The sequence below is a fragment of the Oncorhynchus clarkii genome, chromosome 12, assembly GCF_045791955.1.
Source record: "Oncorhynchus clarkii lewisi isolate Uvic-CL-2024 chromosome 12, UVic_Ocla_1.0, whole genome shotgun sequence".
NCBI classification, from domain to species: domain Eukaryota; kingdom Metazoa; phylum Chordata; class Actinopteri; order Salmoniformes; family Salmonidae; genus Oncorhynchus; species Oncorhynchus clarkii.
The window spans coordinates 81892034-81913956 of record NC_092158.1 but is presented as its reverse complement, the minus strand read 5'-3'; the positions used below and the strand labels follow the sequence as shown (position 1 = coordinate 81913956).

General features: G+C 42.1%; 2 protein-coding genes across 2 annotated transcripts; one reads left to right on the top strand and one right to left on the bottom strand.

Moving 5' to 3' along the window:
• Window positions 1-877: 877 nt before the first annotated feature.
• On the top strand, window positions 878-11864 carry LOC139421466 (branched-chain-amino-acid aminotransferase, cytosolic-like). Its single transcript, XM_071172399.1, has 11 exons — window positions 878-910; window positions 5165-5236; window positions 5686-5886; window positions 6133-6243; window positions 6356-6475; window positions 6833-6996; window positions 7499-7641; window positions 9360-9445; window positions 9606-9746; window positions 9845-9919; window positions 10078-11864. The coding sequence occupies exons 1-11, from the start codon at window positions 893-895 to the stop codon at window positions 10117-10119; spliced, it is 1173 nt and encodes a 390-aa protein (XP_071028500.1). The 5' UTR covers window positions 878-892; the 3' UTR covers window positions 10120-11864.
• Window positions 11865-12001: 137 nt separating this feature from the next.
• LOC139421465 (interferon-induced 35 kDa protein homolog) lies at window positions 12002-19133 on the bottom strand. Its single transcript, XM_071172398.1, has 10 exons — window positions 19008-19133; window positions 18585-18621; window positions 18427-18504; window positions 14612-14770; window positions 14315-14431; window positions 14052-14199; window positions 13869-13978; window positions 13459-13645; window positions 13179-13288; window positions 12002-12745 (listed from the first exon to the last, which is right to left on the bottom strand). Exons 2-10 carry the CDS (start codon window positions 18594-18596, stop codon window positions 12536-12538), a joined length of 1131 nt encoding a protein of 376 aa, XP_071028499.1. The 5' UTR covers window positions 18597-18621; window positions 19008-19133; the 3' UTR covers window positions 12002-12535.
• Window positions 19134-21923: the final 2790 nt, after the last annotated feature.

Sequence of the window (21923 nt, the reverse complement as noted above, 5' to 3'; positions counted from 1 at the left end):
AACTCTTGACCCGCAGTCCTGTCGATATTAATGGGGGCCTGTTCGACCCTCCTTTTCCTCACTGGCTAGAATGGTCCCACATGATCTCGCCTCCTCACGCCTATCTTCCATCTTTGAGGACATGCATTTCTATTGTTAGAGCTGCCACTTGACTATCTTGTCAATATAATAGACAATCTTTGTGGACACGGTATTGGACAATACAAGTGTGCTGAATGCGGATGGACAACATTGGCATGTAAAGAAAACGGCAGGGTTCAACATATTATTATTACAAAGATGTAGACAATATTACAGGAGAAATTATGCATTATATAACAAATACACATTCAAACCATGGTTACGTATTTAAATGCCCATCCCCCGAATGCACGACGTCCAATCAAATAACAAGATTGCAACAACTCCACGTTCGTAGACCAATCGTGGCCATCTCCACTCTTGGTCGTTTGAACTTGATAAACTTCGTTTATTCGAACCCATCTAACCCTGTCTGTTTTGTCCAACCAGATGGCAGAGATTCGTCACGCCTATGTCATCTTCAACAACACACTGCTGTGCTGACTATTACCATCTTCCATTATAATTTGCTGTATATTTTATTAATAATTAATTCAGTATTCATACCAGCATGTCTTCAGATGACGTCTTTATTATTTCGTGTAAAGGTAAAATAGCCTACTTGAAATTCATTGGAATTTGCAAACCTATTCTTGCACAATTTACAAATAAAATATATAAGAAATATATATCAGATACGAATTTGTTTTATTGTTTTAATCTCAAGAACATTGTTATTATGACAAGGTCCAATACGGAACGCAAATGACCACCGCTTATAGAATTTGCTCCCACACGGACACATTTACCATTCATTAGCTACGTAGCGGCGATGGCAGCTCTGAGGACGGTGAGTCCAAAGATCACTCTCTTTTATCTCGATCGTCTCTGTAAATAGTTAACAATGCGGGGCTAATGTGTTGAACAAGTAAGAGTTCATGGACCTCCACTATTTACTTGTTTAACTGATGTGCTACTCGTCCCGCGCTGCTTTACCTTCAGTCTATCAGCTACAGTTTTTGGTGACGTTATTCATGTTGGCAGTGTCGACATAATGCGTGCAGTCACAGATTAATAGGCCTAGGGGTGTTTTTGCGCCAGTATTCGGAGCGTGGGTGATAAATAAATGTGTGGCGTAAAAATACGATCTTTAACAGATTTGAATTCTTATGCAAAATAACATTGCAGTAATTAATATTTAGGGTGGATTACATTATTCCGAATCTTTAGCCAGTCAGAAACTACAGATGTAAGCTTTAAAATGTGAAGGGTGTTTTTTTACGATAAAAGCGAAATCTCAATGCATGGAAATACAGTGTCAAATTACGTTCCATTGTAAAGAGGTGGTTTTCCCTAGAAATGGCATGCCTGCTATGAGGTTTGGCTATGTCTCCAACACACACACACTCTCTCTCCGCATACCTTCACCAGACAGGCCAAAACATACAGTACCAGTCAAACGTTTGGACACCTACTCATTCAAAGGTTTTAAATCATTTTTACTATTGTAGATTTTCTACATTGTAGATTCATAGTGAAGACATCAACTATGAAATAACACACATTATGGAATAATGTAGTAACCTAAAAAGTGTTAAACAGATCAGAATATATTTGAGATTCTTCGAAGTAGCCTGCCTTTGCAGCTTTGCACATTCTTGGCATTCTCTCAACCAGCTTCATGAGGTAGTCACCTGGAATGCATTTCAATGAACAGGTGTGCCTTGTTAAAAGTGAATTTGTGGAATTTCTTTCCTTCTTAATGTGTGTGAGCCAATCAGTTGTTGTGACAAGGTAGAGGTGGTATACAGAAGATTGCCCTATTTGGTAAAAGACCAAGTCCATATTATGGCAAGAACAGCTCAAATAAGCAAAGAGAAACAACAGTCCATCATTACTTTAGGACATCAAGGTCAGTCAATCTGGATAATTTCAAGAACTTTGAAAGTTACTTCAAGTGCAGTCGCAAAAACCATCAAGCGCTATGATGAAACTGGCTCTCATGAGGACCGCCACAGGAAAGGAAGACCCAGAGTTACCTCTGCGGCAGAGGATAAGTTCATTAGAGTTAACTGCACTTTAGATTGCAGCCCAAATAAATGCTTCACAGAACAGACACATCTCAACATCAACTGTTCAGAGGAGACTGCGTGAATCAGGCCTTCATGGTGGAATTGCTGCAATGAACCAACTACTAAAAGGACATCAATAATAAGAAGACTTGATGAGACCAAATGTGAGATTTTTGGTTCCAACCACCGTGTCTTTGTGAGACGCAGAGTAGGTGAACTGATGATCTCTGCATGTGTGGCTCCCACTGTGAAGCATGTAGGAGATGTGGGGGTGCTTTGCTGGTGACACTGTCGGTGATTCATTTAGAATTCAAGGCATACTTAACCAGCATGGCTACCACAGCATTATGCAGCGATACGCCATCCCATCTGGTTTGGGCTTAGTCCCACTATCATTTGTTTTTCAACAGGACAATAACCCCAAACAAACCTCCAGGTTGTGTAAGGGGTTCCAATTCATCCCAAAGTTGTTTGATGGGGTTGAGGTCAGGGCTCTGTGCAGGCCAATCAAGTTCTTCCACACCGATCAACAAACCAGTTCTGTATGGACCACACTTTGTCATGCTGAAACAGGAAAGGGCCTTCCCCAAACTGTTGCCACAAAGTTAGAAGCACATAATCATCTACAATGTCATTGTAGGCTGTAGCATTAAGATTTCCCTTCACTGGAACTAAGGGGCCTAGCCCTAACCATTATTCCTCCTCCGCCAAACTTTACAGCTGGCACTATGCATTGGGGCAGGTAGCGTTCACCTGGCATTGGCCAAACACAGATTTGTCCATCGGACTGCCAGATGGTGAGGCGTGATTCATCACAACAGAGAACGCGTTTCCGCTGCTTCAGAGTCCAATGGCGGCAAGCTTTACACCACTCCAGCATTGAGCATGGTGATTTTAGGCTTGTGTGCGGCTGCTCGGCCATGGAAACCCATTTCATGACGCTCCCAACGAACAGTTCTTGTGCTGTCGTTGCTTCCAGTGGCAGGTTGGAACTCGGTTGTGAGTTTTGCATCCGAGGACAGACGATTTTTACGCACTTCAGCACTCGGCGGTCCCGTTCTGTGAGCTTGTGTGGTCTACTACGTCGCGGCTGCGCTGTTGTTGCTCTTAGACATTTCTACTTCACAATAAGAGCACTTACAGTTGACCGGGGAAGCTCTAGCAGGACAGGAATTTGACGAACTGACTTGTTAGAAAGGGTGCATCCTATGACGGAGCCACGTTGAAAGTCATTGAGCCCTTCCGTAAGGCCATTCTACTACCAATGTTTGTCTATGGAGGTTGCATGGCTGTGTGCTCGATTTTTATACACGTGTCAGCAACCGGTTTGGCTGAAATAGCCAAATCCACTAGTTTTGAAGGGGTGTCCACATACCTTTTTGTGTGTGTGTTTAGAGGTCGACCGATTAATCGGAATGGCCGATTAATTAGGGCCAATTTCAAGTTTTCATAACAATCGGAAATCGGTATTTTTGGGCACCGATTTGTTGATAAAAAAAAAAAAATGTATTTATTTATTTTTAGAGATTTTTTTTACACCTTTTTATTTAACTAGGCAAGTCAGTTAAGAACACAATGACGGCCTAGGAACGGTGGGTTAACTGCCTCGTTCAGGGGCAGAAAGACAGATTTTCACCTTGTCAGCTCGGGGGATCCAATCTTGCAAACTTACATTTAACTAGTCCAACGCAATAACGACCTGCCGCTCTCTCGTTGCACTTCACAAGGAGTCTGCCTGTTACGCAAATGCAGTAAGCCAAGGTAAGTTGCTAGCTAGCATTAAACTTATCTTATAAAAAACAATCAATCATAATCACTAGTTAGCTACACATGGTTGATGATATTACTAGATATTATCTAGCGTGTCCTGTGTTGCATATAATCTGACTGAGCATACAAGTATTTAAGTATCTGACTGAGTGGTGGTAGGCAGAAGCAGGCGCGTAAACATTCATTCAAACAGCACTTTCGTGCGTTTTGCCAGCAGCTCTTCGTTGTGCGTCAAGCATTGCGCTGTTTATGACTTCAAGCCTATCAACTCCCGAGATGAGGCGAGATGAGCACGTGCGAATAGCGTTTCAAACTTCACTCGCTCTGAGCCTTGGGGTGGTTGTTTCCCTTGCTCTGCATGGGTAATGCTGCTTCGATGTGGTGGCTGTTGTCGTTGTGTTGCTGGTTCGAGCCCAGGGAGGAGCGAGGAGAGGGACGGAAGCTATACTGTTACACTGGCAATACTAAAGTGCCTATAAGAACATCCAATAGTCAAAGGTTAATGAAATACAAATGGTATAGAGCGAAATAGTCCTATAACTACAACCTAAAACTTATTACCTGGGAATATTGAAGACTCATGTTAAAAGGAACCACCAGCTTTCATATGTTCTCATGTTCTGAGCAAGGAACTGAAACGTTAGCTTTCTTACATAGCACATATTGCACTTTTACGTTCTTCTCCAACACTTTGTTTTTGCATTATTTAAACCAAATTGAACATGTTTCATTATCTACTTGAGGCTAAATTGATTTTATTGATGTATTATATTAAGTTAAGTGTTAATTCAGTATTGTTATAATTGTCATTATTACAAATACATTTTTTATTTTTTAAATCGGCCGATTAATCGGTATCGGCTTTTTTTGGTCCTCCAATAATCGGTATCGGTGTTGAAAAATCATAAATCGGTCGACCTCTAGTGTGTGTATATATTATTAGTGTATTTACAGCCTACTGCTTTGCTCCAGCTGTCCCTTACAGACACAGTGCAGGTACTGAACAGTGTGTATATATATATATATATATATATATAGATTTTTTTACGTCACGACAGACACGTGTTGTGCTTTACTGGTTTACATTTATCTACAAGAGGGACAACATTGTCAACTTGGTTGAGAAGGCAAGTTTCCAGTGTGGGAGTAGATTGTATTACAAGGCTCTTAGTAGGTAATTTGTCATAATGTGAATTCTGGTAGCCTATATTCTTTTAACTTTACCAGGATTATTAAATGTAATGTTTTCTCTTGTTTATTAGGCACTTCATGGACGGTTCATTCAAGCCATCCCCTACTCTTTGGGGTCGTTGCGGTTTGCCAGCTCATTCAAGGTAATATATAAAGGAGAAGTAATGACCAGACACCTGAGACAGTTTCCTGAGTCATTGTATTACTATATTGTCTGAGTCATCACAACCCCCAACACAGGAGGTTTTTAGGAGCTTGGCATGACTCTAAGGCATGGCTGTTTATTAACAGAGGCCGGCTGAAGCTTGTTTACAGGTAGAAGTGTCATTTGGCACGTGTTCAGTAGCCTACCAGTCAGCCCGGGGGTCTTTTGATCAAAGTCCACCACGTGACTCTGCACCCTTTCTTCCCTTCTCTCACTTCCTTGTGCTTTGATTATTTAATTCAGTTTAATTGAAGTGCTTAATTGGCTCCCAAGACCACCATTCATTTCCACTCCAAGCAAGCCCTTTCATTACAATAAAGAAAATCATTGTGTTCGGCCCTCGCTCTGTTCCTTTCCCCTCCTCGTCTGTCTGTCCGTCTGTCTCAGGCCGCAGACCTCACTATCGAGCGCAACACTGCGGGGAAGCCCAAGCCAGACCCCGCCTCCCTGGTGTTTGGCAAGCAGTTTTCAGACCACATGCTGACCATCTATTGGTCAGAGAAAGAGGGCTGGAAGGTTCCCCAGATCAAGCCCTTTCAGAACCTGTCGCTGCACCCTGCCACCTCTGCCCTGCACTACTCCATAGAGGTGAGAGAAGGAGCCATAGTGCAGACATAGGAGACATTTGGCTATGTTAGCCTTGTAAAACCAGACAGACGTCGCAATAGTTCACATTCTGTTTCATAAAGGAAATGTGAGCGCAGTGGTCAATTTGCCTGACGAGGCTAGCACTGTCTTACTGAGACCTCCTTGATACCAGTCACCTAGCTTATTCTTTCAGAGATGGTTCATTCTGCCAGATGTATGAACAGTATGTCTGTGTCTGTCTCTCAGCTGTTTGAGGGCATGAAGGCGTTCAGAGGGGTGGACAATCACATCCGTCTGTTCAGACCCAACCTGAACATGGAGAGGATGCACCGCACTGCTGAACGCAGCTGTCTCCCTGTGAGTCTCTCTCAGACCTGGTCCTGAAGAACCCCATGTAAGCGCTGGTTTTCCACTCAATTGAACTGAACCAAGTAGTTACAGGTCCTCTGTCCCTCCCGTCTCTGTGTAGTTGTTTGATAAGGTGGAGCTGTTGGAGTGCATCAGGAAGCTAGTGGAGGTGGACCAGGACTGGGTCCCCTACTCCCTAGACGCCAGCCTCTACATCAGACCCACCTACATTGGGATTGAGGTGAGCACTGCTCCCCCTCTCAGACACAGGAGACAGTCTCCATGATTTCACATTTGGGGGGTAGCCTAGTGGTTAGAGCGTTGGGCCAGTAACCGAAAGGTTGCTAGATCGAATCCCTGAGCTGACAAGGTAAAAATCTGTCGTTCTGCCCCTGAACAAGGCAGTTAACCCACTGTTCCTAGGCCGTCATTGTAAATAAGAACTGGTTCTTAACTGACTTGCCTAGTTAAATTTTAAAAAATGATCACATCTATTTTTTAACCATCTACACTTAGCCCTAGGTAGTGACATAGCGCTGTCACTGTTTCCTCCAGTAACACCCCTCTCCTTCCTCCCCTCTCCCCCTCCTGGCCTTAGCCTTCCCTGGGTGTGTCGAGGTCCAGCCAAGCCCTACTATTTTGCATCGTGGGTCCTGTAGGGCCCTACTTTACCACAGGGGCCTTCAGCCCAGTCTCTCTGCTGGCAGACCCAAGCTATGTCAGGGCCTGTAGAGGGGGGGTTGGAGCCTACAAGATGGGGGGGTGAGTATCACACTTTTAACACACACACTTCCAAGTAGAAGTGACTCAACAATTTGCGAAAGCAACAATGGGTTGCTTTGTTGCGTTGGAATTTCCAAAAAACGAGAGTGGTTTCTTAATAGCTTATTAGCTATATAACAACTCTTGTATAACATCATGGAATTATCAAGATATGGTCTGACTCTGGGGCCCCAAGTTTACTTCTGAATAGAGACAGCTTGAGGCTTATAATGTAATTGTTTAGCTATTTTAACCATGCACATTCCTCTAGACAACATGTTGGCTGCATGTAACCTGAACATGAACTTAATGTCCTGTCTGTCCTCTGGTAGCCATGTTGTTTGACCTCTCTCACAAGGTCAGCCCCCCCAGCAGGAGGAGCTGTTTATGTGTGTCCAAGGGAGCTGCCTTCTGAAATGAAAAATTCCACCATCCCTCCTCTCTCCCATGTCTATTCCTCCCTTTCACTCTCAAACTTTCCATCTCTCTCTCTCCCTCTCAGTAACTATGGGCCTACTATATCAGTGCAGAATGAGGCCATAAAGCAGGGCTGTCAGCAGGTCCTGTGGCTGTATGGAGAGCAGGAGGAGATCACAGAGGTCGGCACCATGAACCTCTTCATCTACTGGACGAATGAGGGAGGAGGTCTGTTTCACTGTCTATCGTCTGTACGGCGCCTTCAGAATGTATTCACAACCCTTGACTTTTTCCAAATGTTGTTGTGTTACAGCCGGAATTTAAAATTGAATACATTTAGATTTTATCACTGGCGTACACACAATAGGCCAGTGATAATGTCAAAGTAAAATTACTTACAAATTAAAAACCCGAAACATCTTGAGTCAATAAGTATTCAATCCCTGGCAAGCCTAAATAAGTTCAAGTCACATAAGTTGCATGGACTCACTCTGTGTGCAATAATAGTAATCAACATGATTTATTAATGATTACCTCATCTCTGTACCCCACACATACAATTATCTGTAAGGTCCTTCAGTTGAGCAGTGAATTTCAAACACAGATTCAACCACAAAGACCAGGGAGGTTCTCCAATGCCTCACAAAGAAGGGCACCTATTGGTAGACACTGAATATCCCTTTGAGCATGGCAAAGTTAGTAATTACACTTTGGATGGTGTATCAATACACCCAGTCAAACAAAGATGCAGGCGTCCCTCCTAACTCAGTTGCCGGAGAGGAAGGAAACCGCTCCGGGATTTCAACACGAGGCCAATGGTGACTTTAAAACAGTTAGAGTTTAATGACTGTAATTAGGAGACCACTGAGGATGAATCTACAACTATGTAGTTACTCCACAATACTAACCTAAATGACAGAGTGGGGAAAAAGCAAGCCTGTATGAATAAAATATTCATCCTGTTTGCAACAAGGCACTTAAGTAATACAGCAAAATATGTGGCAAAGCAATTCACTTTTTGTCCTAAATACAAAATGTTGTGTTTAAGGCAAATCCAATACAACACATTACTGAGTACCACTCCATATTTTCAAGCATAGTGATGGCTGTATCATGTTATGGGTATGCTTGTAATTGTTAAGGACTGGGGAGGTTTTCAGGATAAAAAATAAATGGAGCTAAGCACAGGTAAAATCCTAGAGAAAAACCTGGTTCAGTCTGCTTTCCACCAGACACTGGGTGATGAATTCACCTTTTAGCAGGACAATAACCTAAAACACAAGGCCAACTCTACCTCAAAATAAGACTGTCAATGTTTGAGTAGCCGAGTTACAGTTTTGACTTACATCTACTTGAAAATCTATGGCAGGACCTGAAAGTGGTTGTCTAGCAATGATCAACAACCAATTTGACAGAGCTTGAAGAATTTTGAAAATAATAATTTGGCAAATGTTGCACAATCCAGGTGGGGAAAGCTCATAGAGACTGACCCAGAAAGACTCATTCACAGCTGTAATAACTGCCGAAGTTGCTTCGACAAAGTATTGACTCGGGTATGTACACGTAAATAAGATTTCTGTATTTAATTTTCAATACATTTGCAAAAATGTGCTTCACTTTGTCATTGTGGGGTATTATGTGTAGATTGAGAGATTTTTCAAAAATATTTAATCCATTTTGAATGAAGGCTGTAACACAAAAATGCAGACTAGGTGAAGGGGTATGAATACTTTTTGAAGGTACCGTATGTCTGTTTGACTGTCTCTAGTCTGTATGTCTGTGTTTGTTCACTTAATGTCTGCCTGGACTGTCAAAATAGTCTGTGTCAGTGCTTCCCCCTGTTGGATGTTAATGTTTCTGTTCAACTTGAAATGGTGAATTCTGTTCAACTCCAAACAACGGTGTACAGCTTATGTATGTGAGTAAGAGTACCTGTTTGTATGCAGAGAGAGAGTTGCTGACTCCTCCTCTAGATGGCATCATTCTCCCAGGAGTCACCAGACAGTCTCTGCTAGACCTGGCCAGAGAATGGGTAAGTAGGGGAGGAAGAGGGAGGTTATAATGGGAAAATATCAAAGAGGATATAAGACCAGTGTAATCCATTGACATAGAAGACAAAAGATGGTTAGCAGAATTATTTTATTGGAATTATAGTGATTGACAGTCATACGGACTTGTTTTGTTTCCTTCAGGGAGAGTTCAAAGTGACAGAGCGCACCATGGGCATGAAGGAGCTGCTCGGTGCTCTGGACTCAGGCAGGATTACGGAGGTGTTTGGTGCCGGGACGGCGTGTGTGGTCTGTCCCGTCGGCAGCCTGCTCTACAAAGGGAAGGTAACCACAAGCCTTGGTGTATTTAAATTCTTCTGAAACCCTTTTGTTTTGCCCTCAAACAAAATGCTCCAGATTATATTCTCTCTCCCCTCCCTCAGACCTACCAAATTCCTACAATGCAGAATGGTCCAGACCTGGCCAAGCGATTCCACAAAGAGCTGACAGACATGCAGGTAAGCAGGTCTGCCCTAATGCTTGCTTTGACCCTTTAAACAGAGTACTTCCCTCCGATATTAATTAGAACTAAATACATTTTGCTCTAAGCAACAAAATAAAGATGTTCTTTTTTTTTTTTCCCCACTCTTCACTCCTGGCGCCATCCACTCCTCAGTATGGCCGGAAACAGAGTGAATGGACACCACTGGTCGTTTAATTGGCAGTTTGCACATGCCAATCATATCGCGACCAGTCCCCCGCTCCATCTTCAAGACCAGCAGTTTCAGCACAACCCATAATGCACTCCTTCTGATAGGCTGGCAGACCGACAGAGATGAACAGGTCACGTCTGTTACTCCTGGTGTTTCTGCGGGGACTTGTAAAGGGATAGGGTTAGTCTGTCATTCAAATGTTGCAACTTGCATGGAATACCGACAGTTACACAATACTGTATAAGTAATGCTGTGAAACGGCCGCAGCCTCGGTTCAACCAACCTAGTCTAGTCTGTATTAGGAACAAAGTCAGTCTTCTTCCTATTCAGTCCTTTATCATACTGTAGCACAGGTTACAGAAGAAATCGTCCTCCAAGCTTTTTAATAAACACTACCTGAGATGGTCTATAGGGTTGTCCATGCTATTAGACACAAACTGATGTATTGTTGTAATAGTTTAAATATGCAATACGCACAACTATTGTAGGGGATTACTGGTAAGTTATTGGTCATTTGCAATATGGGAATAACTTTTACAGGTACTTAATAGGAACAATTGAGTGTTAGACATTTTCACTTGCTGACATAAGGAATGTGTTGACTGTACTATTATTGTTAAGTGACTGTAGGAACGGATCAGATCAAAACCACGTCACAGGATTTGTTACTTTCTAAATATCACTATAACCTGAGGAAGTAGAATATGATTTAAGACTTGTTGTTGTTGTAGAACCTATGTATATCAGGCCAGGAATACAAATGGTTATACATACCATATTGACACCAGAGGTGCTTTTCAACAATCTCCTAGAAATGAGTTTACACTGACCTTAGTTTGATTTAAGTCAAGTGATCGTGTGTGTCTTTCTGGATTAGAAAGATGCCACTAAGAAAGTGATGTTGAAAAGATTGAGATTAAAATGGAGAGGTCCAAGTGAACTCAAGCATACACAAAGAGGTTAGCTATAGCTACATGATATACTTAAGCAATAAGGCCCAAGTGGGCGAGGTATATGCCCAATATACCATGGCTAAGGGCTGTTCATATGCGCAACGCCTGGATTCAGCCCTTTAGTCGTGATATATTGGCCATATACCACAAACCCCTTTGGTGTCTTATTAAGCAATAAGGCACGAGGGAGTGTGGTATATGGCCAATAAGGGCTGTTCTTAGGCGGAATGCCTGGACTCAACCCTAAGCCGTGGTATATTGGCCATATACCACAAACCCGAGGTGCCGTATTGCTATTATAAACTGGTTACCAACTTAATTAGAGCCGTAAAAATACATGTTTTGTCATATCCGTGGTATACAGTCTGATAAACCACGGCTGTCAGCCAACCAGTTTATTGTAGACTTCAGAGTATGAGAGAGACCATGTTCAATAGATGCTATAGACTGACTTCTGCACTAGGTTGTGTGTAATCATTATGTAAACTTAAGGTAACAATGAGTAGTTTTGTCTGTGGGTTTATCTTGTCAATTGGAACAACCGTCTTCCCAATTATTAACTGTATATCCAGGTTTATGTCCTCACCCTGCTGCTTTCCTTTCTATTAATGTATTTGCCTCTTTCATATCGCTTGGTTTTCTCCATTCCTCCCTAAGTGCCTGACCGGGTGTGTGGACTATCGTTGTCCTGTGGATCGAACTTGTTTATAGTGGTTGCACTAGGCTATCCTGCTGGATCTTTGTTTTTGTTGTGGGACATTGTTACTAGATTTTTACAATAAACTCCATCTGTGTTCCATTGTCTGACTGGATGTGGTTTTGCTAAACAATGTACTGCTTTGATGCTCATGCACTTTACTCGATTAAAACTTAAATCTCACATTGTCAGTGTAGTCCCTTCTCAGTAATAATGAATGAACCACACACACCATCGTAATGTCTGACTTCGTTTATTGGACAGACTTTATTACAATCACTGATTCTGACAGAAAACAATAAAATACCACGATTATAGAACACTAGAATACACATTCCTTCTAAATGTTAACTTAAAGATATCTAAATTAGTCTTGTCAAGCATAATTTAAATTTCTTTGGCAACTTAATTTTGTTCTGAATATTTTTTCTTCACTAAGAACATTTCACCCAAAATGATCTGCATACATAATCAGAAATTCTATATAAATAGATGGTTCTACCAAATTATGTTTTGAAACAGGTATCCCAGAAAAGACAATATTAGACACGATGTAAACTCAGGGGTTGGCAATGTGCCAAAGCTTTTGATTTAAGATTAGCATTTGGTTGCAAGATTGCAATTGAGATCATACCTCTATGCTGATAGCAGGCCAGGATTAGATCCCCAGGCTGGATTTAACTGATCCTGTACTGAGATGGGATTGATGAGCAGCAATAGAAAGGTGTCTGTTGAGCTCACTAGGGGGAGGGCTATCAGTGCCTGGCCCTCTCACTGGCTCTGGTCTTCAGTGGGACAGTCCTCCTCGAACAGGGCCAGGGTGTGCTGCCCCAGGGGGTTGTAGAGGAAGGCGTCCACCTCTCCCCCACCGTTACTGGTCTTCTGGAAGTGGATCTCCAGCAGGTCCTGCAGGTTCTCCTGCTCCATGACGGCAGGGATGCCAGTCAGCAGCACAGTACGCCCACATGCTGACAGCCGTGTCTGGTAGAGGGGCGAGAAGGATCAGATTGGAGGATATCGCCTTACTGCAGACAGCTTCTAGACACTAATGGTTGGACTAGCTTGTCTGTAAGTCCCAAACAATGAGTTGAGCACCTATTATCTAGTGTATAGGGCCTTGAGTTTTTCCAGGTGAGGTAATGTGGAAACCAACACGTAAACATGTACATTACTTTAGCTTAACCCTGGAATTATAATTGTATAACAATCCCATTGTAGTTGTAACTTTTAACCAAATTTGAATGGGTGCACCACAGACTGAAACTGTGTACGGTTTATAACATTACTCTCTGAATTGATGATTTCACTAGGCATAAAGGTATTTCTGCTGATAGTGTAGCTTGCTTATTTTATAGTCTGGTTGTCATGGAGTTAAAGGGATAAACTCATGGCCATGAACACGAAATCTGCTTACCTGGAAACTTGTGATCTCTCCGTTCAGAAATGGAGTCACCTTCACACTGTTCTTCCTCCCTTTCTCAAACTCCACATCGTGGTACTGCTTGTCAGCCAGGCCTTTGGCAACTGTGGTAAACAATGCACAGTATGCTCAGTTAATCAAAAGTTGTAAATGTCTAATTATATAATGTCAGAAGGAATGGACAGAAATAACATTATGATGAAAATTCATTAGTCTGAGCTTTTTCCCTTTATGAAGAAAACGACATTTTCCAACAGGAACTTGACTTGCGTACTATTGTTTTCTGTAAAAGTGATGACCACGTTGCCAGAATCATGCAGCATGTCAGACTCTTCCACCTCCCCCCCTCCATTCTTGCTCTTGGCAAAGTGGATCTCCAGTTTGTCGAGCAAGCGGTCCTCCTCGACCTTCTTGGGCAGGTTGGAAACCAGGATACGGCGGGAACATACCTCGGTGTCCATCTGAGGTAGAGAGACAGGTGCACACACAGACACTGGTTCACACAAAGGAATGCAATGACATACATACAAATGAAATAAACTAACTGGATGTAATCCAAGTTATTCTGCACATGACACTCTTCATAACAGAGCCACAGTTGTTCAGGCCCTTGTATTGCACTCATTACATCATCTTCCTGACACCTAAACACTAGTGAATGGAGATGGGTCTCTGTGGTTGTACCTCTACTTGACAGGGCACCAGCAGCTGTACGAGCTTGGCCTCCAGAGTGATGGCACAATCCCCACCCAGATCCACCTTGTGCTCCCTCAGGCTCAGGATCTTCTGGGCCACTGTGGAGGAAAGGCGGTATAATAACCACAGAAATAAAATAGGTGCTAGACAGAGTAAAGGTTTCGGTCTTACCTTCCTCATCCTCAAAAGTGATCAGTGCAGTGCCCTCCTCCATTGGATACACTATATGTGGCTTCACATCAAAATTGTGTGTGTTTGCACCATCACCCGTTTCTCCAGTGAACACAACCTTCTTTTCAGGCACTGCAGCAGTAGACACCTAAAACCAAGAGAGACCATCTTCAATAGTACACTAAATCTCAATACACCTACTACAGTACACAGCCACACCAAGACTAATAATATAGCTCCTTAGTTTTGGGGTGTGGCCCTACATCAGTCTGCTGCTTGAGGTGGTGGGTGCTCTCCTCCTCAAGCTGCAGTTCTTCCTCTGCTCTCTGGATCTCCCTCTTCAGTCTGCTCTCCTCATCATGCAGGGCGGCTATCTTCTTCTGCAGGGAAACATTACTCCTATTAGTCATTCAGGCAGAATACAAAACCTCTATCAAGACCTCTCTCAACCCTGCAAAAAGCCACTAAGTATAGGATAAGCCAAATATAGCGATATCCTAAGAAAAAAGTTAATTCTAGTGTTGATCTTCGGTTTAGTGGTTTGAGAGAGTTTGTCATACCCTTTCAGAATCTACATCCCTGGCTTGGTTGTTGTCATCCTCTTCCAGAGATATCCTCAGTTTGACTATGCGTTGTCTGAACTGATTAGCAAGGTCCTCCTGGTCATCCCTGGCTCTGGACAGGTCCTGCTGCTCCTTCAGCAACTGATTGTGTTGAACCTGAGAACACAGATTCTATGAGGCCCTTGAGCCATAGGCTACACTCACCAACGGGATTAAACATGCATTAATTATTACGCAGTTGACAAAGCCTCATATACATACACACACATACATACATACATACACATACATATACACACAGTTGAAGTCAGAAGTTTACATACACTTAGGTTGGAATCATTAAAACTCATTTTTCAACCACTACAAATTTATAGTTAACAAACTATAGTTTTGGAAAGTCGGTTAGGATATCTACCTTGTGAATGACAATTTTTCTAACAACTGTTTACAGACAGATTATTTCAATTATAACTCACTGTATCACAATTCCAGTGGGTCAGAAGTTTACGTACACTAAGTTTACTGTACTTTTAAACAGCTTGGAAAATTCCAGAAAATGATGTCAGCGCTTTAGAAGCTTCTGATAGGCTAATTGACATAATTTGAGTCAATTGGAGGTGTACCTGTTGATGTATTTCAAGGCCTACCTTAAAAGTCAGTGCCTCTTTGCTTGACATCATGGGAAAATCAAAAAAAATCAGCCAAGACCTCAGAAAAGAATGGTAGACCTCCACAAGCCTGGTTCATCCTTGGGAGCAATTTCCAAAATGCCTGAAGGTACCACATTCATCTGTACAAACAATAGTACGCAAGTATAAACACCATGGCCGTCATACCGCTCAGGAAGGAGATGCATTCTGTCTCCTAGAGATGAACATACTTAGGTGCGAAAAGTGCAAATCAATCCCAGAACAACAGCAAAGGACCTTGTGAAGATGCTGGAGGAAACAGGTACAAAAGTATCTACAGTATTTCCACAGTAAAACGAGTCCTATATCGACATATCCTGAAAGGCCACTCAGCAAGGAAGAAGCCACTGCTCCAAAACCGCCATAAAAAAGCCAGACTACGGTTTGCAACTGCACATGGGGACAAAGATCATACTTTTTGGAGAAATGTCCTCTGGTCTGAGGAAACAAAAATAGAACTGGTTGGCCATAATTACCATCGTTATGATTGGAGGAAAAAGTGGGAGGCTTGCAAGCTGAAGAACACCATCCCAACCGTGAAGCACGGGGGTGCTTTGCTGCAGGAGGGACTGGTGCACATCACAAAATAGATGTCTCATGAGGATGAAAAATGATCTGGATATATTGAAGCAACATCTCAAGACAGTCAGGAAGTTAAAGCTTGGTCGCAAATGGGTCTTCCAAATGGACAAGGACTCCAAGCAAGTTCCAAAGTTGTGGCAAAATGGCTTAAGGACAACAAAGTCAAGGTATTGGAGTGGCCATCACAAAGCCCTGACCTCAATCCTATAGAAAATTTGTGGGCAGAACTGAAAAAGCGTGTGAGCAAGGAGGCTTACAAACCTGACTCAGTTACACCAGCGCTGTCAGGAGGAATGGGCCAAAATGCACCCAACTTATTGTGGGAAGCTTGGGGAAGGCTACCCAAAACGTTTCACTCAAGTTAAACAATTGAAAGGCAATACTACCAAATACTAATTGAGTGTATGTTAACTTCTGACCCACAGGGAATGTGATGAAAGAAATAAAAGCTGAAATAAATCACTACTATTATTCTGACATTTCACATTCTTAAAATAAAGTGGTGATCCTAACCGACCTAAGACAGGGAATTCTTACACACACACAGTGGCTTGCTAAAGTATTCACCCCCTTGGCATTTTTCCTATTTTGTTGCCTTACAACCTGGAATTAAAATAGATTTTTGGGGGGTTTGTATCATTTGATTTACACAACATGACTACCACTTTGAAGATGCAAAATACAAAAAAATTGTGAAAAAAACAAGAAATAAGACTAAAAAATGTTAAAACTTGAGCGTGCATAACTATTCACCCCGCCCAAAGTCAATACTTTGTAGAGCCACCTTTTGCAGGAATTATAGCTGCAAGTCTCTTGGGGTATGTCTCCATAAGCTTGGTACATTTAGCCACTGGAATTTTTGCCCATTCTTCAAGGCAAAATTGCTCCAGCTCCTTCAAGTTGGATGGGTTCCACTGGTGTACAGAGATTTTTAAATCATACCACAGTTGGATTAAGGTCTGGGCTTTGACTAGGTCATTCCAAGACATTTCCCCTTAAACCACTCAAGCGTTGCTTTAGCAGTATGCTTAGTGTCGTTGTCCAGCTGGAAGGATGAACCTCCATCCAAGTCTTAAATCTCTAGAAGACTGAAACAGGAATCTCCCTGTATTTAGCGCCATCCATCATTCCTTCAATTATGACCAGTATCCCAGCCCCTGCCGATGAAAAACATCCCCACAGCATGATGCTGCCACCACCATGTTCTTGGGGTGATGAGAGGTGTTGGGTTTGCGCCAGACATAGCATTTTCGTTGATGGCCAAAAAGCTCAATTTTAGTCTCCTCTGACCAGAGTACCTTCTTCCATATGTTTGGGGAGTCTCCCACATTGCTTTTGGATTTTAAAAAAATCTTTAAGCAATGGCTTTTTTCTTGCCAGTCTTTCGTAAAGCCCAGCTCTGTTGACTCTACGTCTTAAAGTGGTCCTATGGACAAATACTCCACACTCCGCTGTTGAGCTTTGCAGCTCTTTGGTCTCTTTGTTGCCTCTCTGATTAATGCCCTCCTTGCCTGGTCTGTTTTGGTGGGCGGCCCTCTCTTGGCAGGTTTGTTGTGGTGCCATATTCTTTCCATTTTTTAATAATGGATTTAAATGGTGCTCCGTGGGATGTTCAAAGTTTCAAAGATCTTTTTTTATAACCCAACCCTGATCTGTATTTCTCCACAATTTTGTCCCTGAACTGTTTGGAGAGCTCCTTGGACTTCATGGTGCCACTTGCTTGGTGGTGCCACTCGCTTAGTGGTGTAGCAGACTCTGGGGCCTTCCAGAAGAGGTGTATATATCCTGATATCATGTGGCAGATCATGTGACACAGACTGCACACAGGTGGACTTTATTTAACTAATTATATGACTTCTGAAGGTAATTGGTTGCACCAGATATGATTTAGGGGCTTCGTAGCAATGGGGGTGAATACATATGCACACACCACTTTTCCGTTTGTATTTTTTTTTTAAACAACAATTTTTTTCATTTCACTTCACCAATTTAGACTATTCTGTGTATATCCACTACATGAAATCCAAATTAAAAAAATCAATTTAAATTACTGGTTGTATTGCAACAAAATAGGAAAAACACCAAGGGGGATGAATACTTATGCAAGGCACTGTATATATTTTTTTTTATTTATTTATTCTACAATTCAAATGAAACTTTGTATTTGGCGCATGTGACAACAGGTGTAGTAGACCTTACGGTGAAATGCTTACTTAACCAACAATGAGAAAGAGTTAAGAAAATATTTACCAATTATAAAAAGTAACAATAAAATAACAATAACGAGGCTATATACAGGGGGTACCGGGTCAATGTGCAGGTGTACAGGTTAGTCGAGGAAATGTGTACATGTAGGTAGGGGTAAAGTGACTATGCATAGATAAACAGCGAGTAGCAGCAGTGTTAAAAACAAATGTAAATAGTCCTGGTGGCCATTTCATTCTATTCTGGCTTGGGGGTAGAAGCTGTTAAGGAGCCTTTTGGTCCTAGACTTAGCGCTTGAGCTTTCCCAATTAATATCCTTTCTTTGGTCAAATATACCTTGCATTTGCTGATAGCATTTAGGATTCCATCCAAGGTGTTTTGTGATCCCTGGCTGTCTGTAATTAAGGAGAAATCCTGAAAAACAATTCGATTCCATTAGGTCAGGCCTGTTTACAAAAATGATAAGACTCACTGAAGATTGGGTTCCCCCTTACCTCATCACACATGACTGTCGGAGAAATTGACGCTAATCTGTAAAGAGTATAAAATGTCGTGGAAAATGTGAAGTAGGCCCAATTTATAATGAAAAAGAGCTGTGACAGATCAAAAGACCAACTACTGGAAAAAATATCAGAGTTGGACTTGCTGTCTAAACGCAGCCAACGTCTCCACTGACTAGTGTAGGTTACACTTTATAAAATGATAAGTAGTTTGAAACGATCTAGTTGAAAGCTTTCGGTATTCATATAGCTAGCTACACATTCCTTTTTGAGTCGGTCCGACTATCAACGCGTCCAAGTACCATTGACTGTCTTTAACAAAAAAGTATGACTCTTAACACATATCCAATCTATTTTAAATTAAAACATTCATTTAGTTACGACTTTATAGAAGACAAAGCGGAGTCAACCACTTACTGTAGTTAGCTGTTGTGAAGTGGTACGTCTTTTTCTTTCAGTTTCAGTTTCTTCAAAACGAGACGGCAGATTTCGACAAGAGGTAGCCAGCACAGCACTCGATACACCAGCTTTTACTGAGTATACATGCAGTTGAAGTCGGAAGTCGACACACACCTTAGCCAAATACATTTAAATTCCGTTTTTTCACAGTTCCTGACGTTTAATCCTAGTAAAAAAGTCCCTGTTTTAGGTCAGTTAGGAACACCACTTTATTTTAAGAATGTGAAAAGTCAGAATAATAGTAGAGAGAATGATTTATTTCAGCTTTTATTTCTTTCATCACATTCCCTGTGGGTCAGAAGTTAACATATACTCAATTAGTATTTGGTAGCATTGCCTTTAAATTGTTTAACTTGGGTCAAACGTTCCGGGTATCCTTCCACAAGCTTCCCACAATAAGTTGGGTGAATTTTGGCCCATTCCTCCTGACAGAGCTGGTGTAACTGAGTCAGGTTTGTAAGCCTCCTTGCTCACACACACTTTTTCAGTTCTGCCCACAAATTGTCTATGGGGTTGAGGTCAGGGCTTTGTGATGGCCACTCCAATACCTTGAGACTTTGTTGCCCTTAAGCCATTTTGCCACAACTTTGGAAGTAAGCTTGGGGTTATTGTCCATTTGGAAGACCCATTTGCGACCAAGCTTTAACTTCCTGACTGATGTCTTGAGATGTTGCTTCATTATATCCAGATAATTTTCCATCCCCATGCAATATATTGTGTGAAGTGCACCAGTCCCTCCTGCAGCAAAGCACCCCCACAACATGATGCTGCCACCCCCATGCTTCACGTTTGGGACGGTGTTCTTTGGTTTGCAAGCCTCCCCTTTTTCCTCCAAACATAATGATGGTCATTATGGCCAAACAGTTCTATTTCTGTTTCATCAGACCAGAGGACATTTCTCCAAAAACTACGATCTTTGTCCGCATGTGCAGTTGCAAACCGTAGTCTGGCTTTTTTATGGCGGTTTTGGAGCAGTGGCTTCTTCCTTGCTGAGCGGCCTTTCAGGACATGTCGATATAGGACTTGTTTTACTGTAGATATACAGTGCCTTGCGAAAGTATTCGGCCCCCTTGAACTTTGCAACCTTTTGCCACATTTCAGGCTATTGTTTAAAAAGTTGGGCCAGACAGATCCTGATTGTGAATCAAGTATTTATCGTAGCGCTGAGCATTACATCTCTTTACTGTAGTACATGTCTTTGCAGGCAGGAGGTTGAATACAGTGCCTTGCGAAAGTATTCGGCCCCCTTGAACTTTGCAACCTTTTGCCACATTTCAGGCTATTGTTTAAAAAGTTGGGCCAGACAGATCCTGATTGTGAATCAAGTATTTATCGTAGCGCTGAGCATTACATCTCTTTACTGTAGTACATGTCTTTGCATGCAGGAGGTTGAATACAGTGCCTTGCGAAAGTATTCAGCCCCCTTGAACTTTGCGACCTTTTGCCACATTTCAGGCTTCAAACATTTGGATATTATATATTAAATTGGATATTATATTGAAATGGAAGGAGTATCAGACCACTGCAAATCTACCAAGACCTGGCCGTCCCTCTAAACTATGGACTCTGTCCATAGGACAACAATCAGTCTATTGCACAAATCTGGCCTTTATGGAAGAGTGGCAAGAAGAAAGCCATTTCTTAAAGATATCCATAAAAAGTGTCGTTTAAAGTTTGCCACAAGCCACCTGGGAGACACACCAAACATGTGGAAGAAGGTGCTCTGGTCAGATGAAACCAAAATTGAACTTTTTGGCAACACAATGCAAAACGTTATGTTTGGCGTAAAAGCAACACAGCTCATCACCCTGAACACACCATCCCCACTGTCAAACATGGTGGTGGCAGCATCATGGTTTGGGCCTGCTTTTCTTCAGCAGGGACAGGGAAGATGGTTAAAATTGATGGGAAGATGGATGGAGCCTGCAAAAGACCTGAGACTGGGACAGAGATTTGTCTTCCAACAAGACAATGATCCAAAACATAAAGCAAAAGCTACAATGGAATGGTTCAAAAATAAACATATCCAGGTGTTAGAATGGCCAAGTCAAAGTCCAGACCTGAATCCAATCGAGAATCTGTGGAAAGAACTGAAAACTGCTGTTCACAAATGCTCTCCATCCAACCTCACTGAGCTCGAGCTGTTTTGCTAGGAGGAATGGGAAAAAAATTCAGTCTCTCGATGTGCAAAACTGATAGAGACATACCCCAAGCGACTTACAGCTGTAATCGCAGCAAAAGGTGGCACTACAAAGTATTAACTTAAGGGGGCTGAATAATTTTGCACGCCCAATTTTTCAGTTTTTGATTTGTTAAAAAAGTTTGAAATATCCAATAAATGTCGTTCCACTTCATGATTGTGTCCCACTTGTTGTTGATTCTTCACAAAAAAATACAGTGTTATATCTTTATGTTTGAAGCCTGAAATGTGGCAAAAGGTCGCAAAGTTCAAGGGGGCCGAATACTTTCGCAAGGCACTGTAGATACTTTTATACCTGTTTCCTCCAGCATCTTCACAAGGTCCTTTGCTGTTGTTCTGGGATTGATTTACACTTTTCGCACCAAAGTACGTTCATCTCTAGGAGACAGAACGCATCTCCTTCCTGAGCCGTATGAAGGCTGCGTGGTCCCATGGTGTTTATGCTTGCGTACTATTGTTTGTACAGATGAACATGGTACCTTCAGGCATTAGGAAATTGCTCCCAAGGACGAACCAGAATTGTGGAGGTCTACAATTGATTTTCCTGAGGTCTTGACTGATTTCTTTTGATTTTCCCATGATGTCAAGAAAAGAGGCACTGAGTTTGAAGGTAGGCCTTGAAATACATCCACAGGTACACCTCCATTTGACTCAAATTATGTCAATTAGCCTAT